This window comes from Oryx dammah, unplaced genomic scaffold (genome assembly GCF_014754425.2).
Source record: "Oryx dammah isolate SB20612 unplaced genomic scaffold, SCBI_Odam_1.1 HiC_scaffold_11210, whole genome shotgun sequence".
Classification (NCBI taxonomy): Eukaryota; Metazoa; Chordata; class Mammalia; order Artiodactyla; family Bovidae; genus Oryx; species Oryx dammah.
The window spans coordinates 1,496,563-1,506,314 of NW_024080603.1; the positions used below are offsets into that span (position 1 = coordinate 1,496,563).

At 40.4% G+C, this 9,752-nt stretch overlaps 1 protein-coding gene across 1 annotated transcript in view; it reads right to left on the reverse strand.

Moving 5' to 3' along the window:
• LOC120860952 (synaptic vesicle glycoprotein 2C-like) overlaps positions 1 to 9,752 on the reverse strand; it is a 169,344-nt gene that overhangs the window by 13,000 nt on the left and 146,592 nt on the right. Inside the window, exons 8-11 of the mRNA XM_040236661.1 lie at positions 7,485 to 7,643; positions 4,310 to 4,443; positions 2,617 to 2,820; positions 1,975 to 2,134 (exon numbers count right to left, since the gene is read on the reverse strand). Of these exons, the coding sequence (XP_040092595.1) occupies positions 1,975 to 2,134; positions 2,617 to 2,820; positions 4,310 to 4,443; positions 7,485 to 7,643 (657 nt within the window). The remainder of the gene's footprint in view (positions 1 to 1,974; positions 2,135 to 2,616; positions 2,821 to 4,309; positions 4,444 to 7,484; positions 7,644 to 9,752) is intronic.

Consider the following 9,752-nt stretch of genomic DNA (forward strand, 5'->3'; position numbering starts at 1 on the left):
GGTCGGCATGGAGGTGGATACAGAACATATAGGGTTCCTGTAAGCTTGGTAATAGAAATTCATGAAGAAGAAATATAAGTTAGAAAGTCTGGGCATGCAGCGAATGTACCCCATTGTGGCCAACAAATAAAAGAAGGGACTCAGGATCAGTGAAAATTGATATCCCAAATGTCTCTACACTGTCCTAGGAAAAACCCTCCTCCACTTCAAAGTCCAGAGAATCCTGACTCCATGCTCTAGCACACAGGGCTCCATGGTGACAGAGCAGGCACAAAATAAAAGGCAAAGGCCATTTGTCTTCACGTGTGGCAAAAGGCAAAACAGGGCTCCTATTCTTTTCACGAATCGGCTGCTGAAGCTCCACCCCAAAGCCCTACTGTCTTGTCCTTTTTATGATATGAAGTGCAGAGTCTGTGTGTCTCCATTTTGGGAACAGATGCGTAATTTTATTCTAATGGTGATCTTTTTGTGGTCACTGGAAATGTGTTGGGCTTCCATTCAAAAGACCGGCAAGGTCAAGAGGTGTGTTCTGGAGACCTCTCTGTGTTGCCTTAATGCAGCGCTCATCTAGGCATTTGCAAACATGAGGTAAAGACCCTCTCGGGACCAATGAGGGGTCCACAGAGGCTCTTGCAGCTGATCCCTCCCTGCTTCACTACATCTTTCTCATAGCAAGCAAGCTAAGTCAAGGGCACGGTTAACTCCCTTCACTGGCTTCATCACCCGAGTAACTCCTGCTAGCAACCATATTCCCCCACATGTTCTTTTTAAAATATATGAGTAGATGTATAAAATAAATAAGCTGCAAGGACATACTGTATAACACACGGAATATAGCCAATATCTTCTAATAACTATAAATGGATATAACCTTTAAAAGTTGAGTCACTATGTTGTACATCTGAAACTTATATATATTGAACATCAACTAAACCTCAAAAAAAAAAAAAATCAGGTTTAATAAAAAACAAACTTCAGAGCTTCCTTAGTGGCTAGGTGGTAAAGAATCCACCTACCAATGCAGGAGACGTGGGTTCAATCCCTGATCTGGGAAGATCCCATAAGCATGGAAGCTACCAAGCCCAGGTGCCACAAGTGTTGAGCCTGTGCTTGAGAGCCCGGGAACCATGGCTGCTAAACTCACATGCTGCAGTACCAAAGCCTGTGTGCCCTAGAGCCCATGTTCCCCAACAAGAGAAGCCTCTGCAAGGAGAAGCCCGTGCACTGCACTCTCCAGTTGCCCCCACTGCCCGTAACTAGAGCGCCCCCAATCCCCTAACTAGAGAAAGGCCTGTGCAGCAACAAAGACCCAGCACAGCCAAAATAAATAAAAATAAAACAAATCCTCAGTGTTACTTCAATGTATTATTAATGTCTAATAAATTAAATACTCATGTATACTCAAAAGCCTTCACAGTTCCTAGGTAAACCTGATTTTCCCATACCACATTTTAGTTAAATGTAACTATAATATTTAGTATATATATTTAATGCCAATACTGAATATATGTTTAACTATATAATACACATATTACATATAGTTAACTATATAATACATATATTGCTATAAAAATATCTAACTGTAAATAAAATAAAGCTGTAAAGATCTGGGAACAATTTCCATCATAACTATTCCAATGTAATATTTAGCACTGAATTCATGACTTTCTCTTCTCAGCAATCATCATGAATCCCCAGGAATGTTTTCAAATTGTGAAACTAATCTACAAACTGTTTTCAAAGTAATAACATTTTTATGGTACTGAATGTAATAGTCAATGAAGAAGAAATCATGTTTGGCTTTATTTAAAAAATGAAGAATAAATGAAAGATACGAATAGAACCTACAACTTCATAAGCCAGATTTTTTTTTCTTTGGAATTTCACTTTGGGGAGGAAATGAGAAGTTTGGCTGATTTTCAGTGGTCCCATGGGGCTCAGAGCACCTCTTGCTGGAGGCCCATTTCAACATACCTCCGATCTGTAGGGTACAGCTCCACGGTGACCACATCAAGAGAGTTCCAGGCCGAGATGGTCAACCCATTGTACAGACACAGCATGCCTATCATCATGGATTCGCTGGTGCCAAACCAAAGGAAGAAACAGCTGATCCCCGAAAGCACCATAGAGCCACCTGCCAACGTAGCAGACAAAAGGTGGGGGTGTTTCCTGTCATCTCAGTAGAGCAAGGACCCCTGGGGTTCTCTGAGATCTCACAGCAAAACTGAATCCCAAGAGGAAACTGCACTCTGGGTTCAAAAAGCTCAGCTACAGGTGTATTTATCTGTATATAAGCTTTACCTCTCAACTACCTTCTGAACACAGCAAGCATGAAACACACATCACCAATTACTCAGCTACCTAAGTAGAAAAATAGACATTAGTCACACATAATTAGTTTCTCAGTCTGTTAACTCACAGAAGCGGTTCAAATGAGATGTAATTAGAGACTTTTTTTTTTTTTTTTTACTAAAATTTAGTCTTAATGAAAGGTCTTAGGAGATTTCTCATTTCTGTGGGATGCAAATCCTAGGGGAGTAGGGAGGATAACAGGAGACAGGCTCCCTCTAGATCGCAAGGGCGGCTCCTATGTTTTCCGTGAAAGCAAGCACATACCTAGCATCGTTAAGCGCCCGATTCTGTCCATCAGGAGAGCAGACACGATGTTCCCTGGCAACACCGCCAGTGTCCCCAGGAAGTTGACAAAATAAATCCAGTAGGCACTATAGTCATCATCAAAGGTAAACTGGCATCCTGTCTTGTTGTACAAAAATGTGCTGTTTTGAAATCTGCAGTTAATGAATTTATATGGCTCAAAATCTGTGGACACAAAGAAAGTTCAGTGCATCAGGCTGGCACACCAATATGAGCAAGCTTGCCAAGAATTCAGAAAAAAACCATGGTATTGGAAGCTCCCTGAGGGTTTCAGAGCTGGCCAAGGCACAGGGTCTAGTCAAGGACCCTGGGTTACAGGGTCCCAATGCAGCTGAAGGAAGAAATACCTTTATTTCATAAAGGAATAAATTGAGTCCAATTATCTCCTGATTTCTCATGGTTGGTCATTGCTAATTATATTGCTTGTTGACTCCTTTATGTTGTTACTTTGTTCTAATTATCATGTTACATAAGGACCATCATTAGAGTACTAATAGCTTTTACACTACAATTACAAAAATAATTTGTTCTAAAATGTACATGAATCAGCCTTACTACTGCCATTTTATAGGGCTCTGAGGCAGTGAGAAGAAAAAGGACTTTCCTTGGGTCCTTGAAGCTGAATTTGCAAGTGAAGGTTTAAGTGGAGGAACCCATGGAGGAACCAGAGTTGGTCTCATTGGACAGTCACCAGCATTCACTGTTGAGTTTTGTCCTGAATCTTGGATCTAGCCAAAAGGAGTTGCAGATGATGGTGGGTTCTGCTAAAAGGTAATGAGGATCAAAACAGTTATCCTTGCTGATCAAAATCAGCCTAAAAAGCTGGTCTTCTGAGGCTGAATGGGTTGGAAGACAGTGAGAAATCACTGTTTAAACAAACCCTAAGAACCCTGACCCCATCCTCACTTGGAGCTAGGCAGAGGTGGCTCCTGTCTGAGCATCAAGAAGGCAGGGCTGGTAACAAAGTGGCGCTGGTCCTTCTGCTGGTGTTGGGCCATTATTTTGACCTCATGGGACAGATGGACCAACGTGTGGGGTGATAGAGCAGGGGCTGTGTGATCAGATGAGCCTGGGTTCATATGTCAGCTGTGAGCAGCTGTACAACTGTGGCCAAATTACTGCAGTTTTTGAAGCTTCCGCTATTGTGAAAATTAAACAAGACAATGAGTGTCTAATAACCTGAGGTAGGAACCAGCATATAGTCAGTGTTCAGTCAATGTTTGCTTCCCTCCTCTTTTCCCCTGTGTTTCCCAGACTCCATTAGATGGATTGAATTAAAAGACTATATGTGACCGGGCATGTACTTGTCCATCTCTGTAGACCGTAGTTCAGGCCAGCTCACTTAAGCTAACAGCAGAGTTTGAAATCAAGACTGTCAAATGACTACAGATTAATTCTCTGCTTTAAAAATTATTCACCACAGGATTATTATTTTTTTCTGCCAACTTTGAGCTCAGCCTGTTCCATCTGCATTAAATCTGACAAAAACAGTCACTACAAGCTCAGCTTTGACCCAACCTGATGGAGAGAGTTTGTTCATTTGTACTTCAACGTTCACTCCCTCCGCCCACACCTATCACCAAATAGGTATCACGTTTCTGCCAAGAACAAGGGCTGTGAAGAGGATCTAGGGAGGGTTAAGTGGTACACCTACCTGTTTTGTTAAAAACAGTTTCAATAAATGTGCAGTTCTTGAAGTAGGTGTTGACTGAAGTCACATCCTCAAAGGTGCAGGACTTAAAAACTGAATTTTTGAAAGTTATGGATTTGAACCTGATCCCTGCAAATCTGTCCAACACACACGAAAAATTCATGTCAGTGATTGTGTCTATCAGAGTTCAAAGTTAAGTCAAACAGATTTAGAGATGTGATGTTCCACTATGGGCCATGCTAAATCACTTCAGTCGTGTCCGACTCTGCGACACGATGGTCTATAGCCCACCAGGCTCCTCTGTCTATGGGAGTCTCCAGGAAAGAATACTGAAGAGGGTTGCCTGAGGTTCTACTATGGATTCTCTTAATTAAAAAGGACAGTGGCTTCTGGATTTTCTAAACTCTTAGCTTTCCCCCCTCTTCCTCATGGAGCCTGTCCTTTTGACTATCTCATTGTTCCCCAATATTATTTTCCACCAGAAAAAGAGATGGCATCCTAAATAACTTTATGTAGCTTTCAGCAATGTTGGTAAAAGGGTGTTTGTGGGGTATACAGTTGAAGGCACTGAGTTTGGAGATTACCTGTGGCTACTGAGTCTTTATTTTTTAATCCTATCCTCCCTCTTGCTCCTTCACATATGCCTTTATTTGAAAATTCTCTATTTGGGCTTAACAGCTGTAACTTGAGCATGTGCTCCCATGCTTACTTTTAATGAATGTCTATTTCCCAAGCTGATAACCCAAAGATTCTTTATTCTAGTGTACTACTAACTACTACTAAGTCGCTTCAGTCGTGTCCGACTCTGTGCGACCCCATAGATGGCAGCCCACCAGGCTCCCCTGTCCCTGGGATTCTCCAGGCAAGAACACTGGAGTAGGTTGCCATTTCCTTCTCCAGTTTTATTCTAGTGTAGGGACTTCCAATTATCTTGAAGAGATGATGGGAGAATCACTTATGTGAGGAATGATTATCTCAAGGGTCAAGAAACTCATAGCTCACAGTCATTTCCAAGAATATTTTTCTTCTCAGCACCAAGCTCGGCCTACTTTTGGAAATGGTAGAATGATGAAACTTGCTCCAATTCATTTTTGGGTGATGCAAGAGGGAAGGTGGAGATGATAATAGGCACAATCATTCTGACATCTTAGAAGAGTTTCTGGTTCAGATATTAAGTGTTGATAAAGACCCTTGGGAAACATATTTACATAACCATCAATGTGTCTCGGTAATTTATTAAGAGACTGTGAATGTATTCTTCACCAGTTATTGAGAGGAAAATGCTTGCTCAACTGGGGAAGAAGTTAATACACCAAATACCAGTGTTATTAGGGCAGAAAGGGACCAATCCTCCTAGGCAAGGAAGATGACTTAAAAGTAATTCACTACTGAGATGTTAAAAATCGTCCTCACTCTAATGCCAGGCTGCATTTGTCATCTCAGAATGCACTAAGTGCCTATGAGACCAACCTCCTTAAAAAATTCACCCCCTACTCTAGGAGTTCAGAGTAAGATCACCTAAGCCATAAATCTATCTACAGAAGGAGGGTAAATCACAGCACATTTAAAGATCACTAATTTTCTGAAATGAAACTGCATTTGGAAAGGGGAAACAATTATTATTATTATTTTCACTGGATGCTATCTGCATAGAATACACATAGAGAACAATTCAAAATGTTCAAAAAGGAGAAAATAAGTCTTTTCCCTCCCATCCTCAAGCTACCCAGTTGTTTTTCCCAGAGAGGACCACTGCTGTCATTTTCTCGTATGCTCTTCAGGGAGCGCTCTGCATTCAGCATGCCAGCAAAGAAGACGCTATTCTACACTTTGCTTTGTTCTCCTGAGAGTCTAGTTCAGAGGCCACTCCTTATCAGTACATGAAGAACTGCCATTTTAGAATGCTGAATAGGAAAACTATTTTTAAAAAATGAGTTAGTGGTATTTCAAATTTCCGTGAAAGACTAAATTTTTTTTTTCTTTCACCTTCTAAAATAAACTTATAGGCTTTACAAGGATTTTAATATTATTAAAATTATTAATCATTATATTGCCAAAGTAAAAAATTTCTCCATGATTGACCAGCTTAGAATTTTTTCTCAAAAATATGACATACTAGAAATTTCTAACAAGATTACAATAATTTTTAAATAATGAAGTCAATTTTCAACCTAGAATTATAGAGCACTTGACTCCAAGATTTCTGTGGAAAAACAAGTACAGATTCAAGTCAGTATTTTGGGAGGGAGAGTAAAGGTGATCCTCTGTGGATCAGGCCTCCCAGTGAATTGCCAATCTACACAGTTACCTCCTAGTTGGTAACTCTCCTTTTCATTACACAAACCATAAGCATCCCACAGAATTATTTTTCATCTTTCCAAATTGGTTTTTGCCCAGAGAAACTTTTATCAATTATGTTAGACTTTTACTTTGATCTCTTTTTAAATTGGAAGAATTTCCTAAGAATGATGTAAACCAACAGAAATTCATACCAGCAACCATTTGCTCAGATAAATAATGGGTAGAAATGAGGGCCTTGTCTGCCCTTTTCCTTCTCCAAAAAATAAACCATGACCATTTCTTGAATCAGCTCTTCCTCCACATCACGAGGAGTTCCACACTCCATACTCAAATGTCCTTTGCTAACTTATCTCCTATTTTCAAAGCCCTTAACTTTGGAAAATCATTCCCATGCTTTAACTGAAACTTTCTCTGATACAACTTAACCCCAATTCTTGAACCAGTATAGTGGAGAAAGAATTCTGAAGAGTAGCCCCCTTTTCCAGAGACAGAAAACAGGCATGAAATTACCTGTCAGATTTCCTCTTTACGTTAAATAACACTATAACCTGTTTTCTCATAATCCTTACTCTTCCCTTCTGTAACTTATTTTGCTCACTTTCCAAGGCTTCTCTGAATTTTCTTTTCACACCAGTCAATTCCACTCCTTTACAAACGGGAAGTAGCTCAGTTTAAGAAGGAATTTAAGTGAATTAACTGACGTACGTGTATCTTTTCTTTAAAGGCTATTTGGAAGCATTTGAGTTCAGTCTGAAAATGACTACATGTACCAACTGAAAAAAAATTACGCGTACGCATATTTTAGTGTCATGAAGGCAAATAAGAAATACATTTTTAAGACGAGGTAGGAAATTAAACGATTTAAAAGTTTCTGGACCTGCCATTGTCGCATTCCATTCCGGTAATAATCTGATTTGCCATTGTAAAGTTAATAGTTGCATCTGAAAATTTCACTTTTGGTTCATCTACATTTTTCAACACATTCGACTGCAGATGTTTAATGACATCGGGGAACCAAACAGATAATCCGTAGTACCTGCAAAGACAAAGAAATGTGAGTTTGTAAAGGTGTTTGCTTTCAAGGTTTTTCATCATCTTTACTATCATTATTCTGAATTCTTTTTCAGGTAGTTTGTCTATTTCCTCTTCACTTTTTTGGACTTCTGTGTTTCTAGTTTGTTCCTTCATTTGTGTAGTATTTCTCTGCCTTTTCATTATTATTATTTTAACTTATTGTGTTTGAGGTATCCCTTTCCCAGCTTTCAAGGTTGAATTCTTTCTTCCTTTTGGTTTCTGCTCTCCTAAGATTGGTCCAGTAAGCTTCGTATAGGGTGAGATTTGTGCTGGGGTTTTTCATTTGTTTGTTTTTCCTCTGATGGGCAAGGCTGAGTTAGGTGGTAATCCTGTCTGCTGATGATCGGGTTTGTATTTTTGCTTTGTTTGTTGTTTAGATGAGGCATCCTGCACAGGGTGCCTCTGGTGGTTGGGTGATGCCTGGTCTTGTATCTAAATGGTTTCCTTTGTGTGAGTTCTATTTGATATTCCCTAGGGTTAGTTCTCTGGTAGTCTGTAGAGTCTTGGAGTCAGTGCTCCCACTCCAAAGGCTCGGAGCTTGATCCTTTTTTAAGAATGATCACATTTCAGAATTCAGTATCACAGAGAAACCATCTTTTCTTATCACTTCGTGGGGAGCTGCTGCCGGAGCTGTGGCCTGGCTGCCCGCTGGAGACCCAGTGGGTGCATGCTGTAAAGGCGTCTCTAAAGGTGCTGGCACTCTAGCAGCCATGACCATGTCCCTGCTATTTTCAGAGAGGTGGTGGTTCCCGGAGAAGCACTGTTAATTAGGACTGTGCCCCACTCTCCCCATCCCCTACCCCCACCCCCGTCCCTTAGCATTATGGGTCAGCAAACAGGAATCTCATTGGCCCCTCCTCATCACAGGTCTGCAAGAATCAAGCGAGAGGGATGGCCTATGTTTCCTTGGAGAATCCCAGGTCCTGAGTCCCTCCTTGGGAAAGAGACATGTGTAAGAATTCCATCCTACACAGGCGCATCCTGGCCCGGAGGTTTCTCCTCATCCCCTTAGGCTGCACTGAAGAATCCCATCTCCTAGTCTCAAGCTACAAACTCCTGGGGTCCCCAAACTGTGAGGGCCCTTAGAGAATGACCTCTTTATTAACGGATGATTTTTCTTGGTTCCTTCACTACTGTGGTCCTGTTAGCCTGGGGGCAGAGCCCATGCCCCCGAGGTTCAAGGCTGGGAAAAAGGTCATTTAAGTATTTATTGGAAAAGCCAGGTTATTGCCCACTTTCTACCTCTCGCCTCTAGTATGTCATTCTAACAGGTTACTGCTCAGCCACGCTGCCATGATCTTCAGAGCAGTAGCTGCTAAACACAGGTATGAGCAGTTAAATATGACCAGTCCAGATGAGACATACGTATGGGAAAAATGTAAAATTAAGTCATTAATCATATTGATTAAATGTCAAGAAATGATAATATTTTGGGCAAAATAAGTGAAATAAGATATATTATTAAAGTTTGTTTATTGAAGTAATAATAATTAATAATTGTTTTATTATTAATAAGATATAATCTTATAATAATAATAAGATATATTATTAAAGTTTGTTTCACCAGTTTCCTTTTCCTTTTTTTCACCCCTTTTTATTATTATTTTTTTTAATTTATTTTTTTTTACTTTACAATTCTGTATTGGTTTTGGCATACATTGACATGAATCCACCACGGGTGTACATGCGTTCCCAAACATGAACCCCCCTCCCACCCCCCTCCCCACAACATCTCTCTGGGTCATCCCCGTGTACCAGCCCCAAGCGTGCCATATCCTGCATCGGACATAGACTGGCAATTCGATTCTTACATGATATTATACATGTTTCAATGCCATTCTCCCAAATCATCTCACCCTCTCCCTCTCCCACTGAGTCCAAAAGTCCACTATATACATCTGTGTCTTTTTTGCTGTCCCACATACAGGGTCATCATTGCCATCTTTCTAAATTCCATATATATGTGTTAGTATACTGTATTGGTGTTTTTCTTTCTGGCTTACTTCACTCTGTATAATCGGCTCCAGTTTCATCCATCTCATCAGAACTGATTCAAATGTATTCTTTTTAA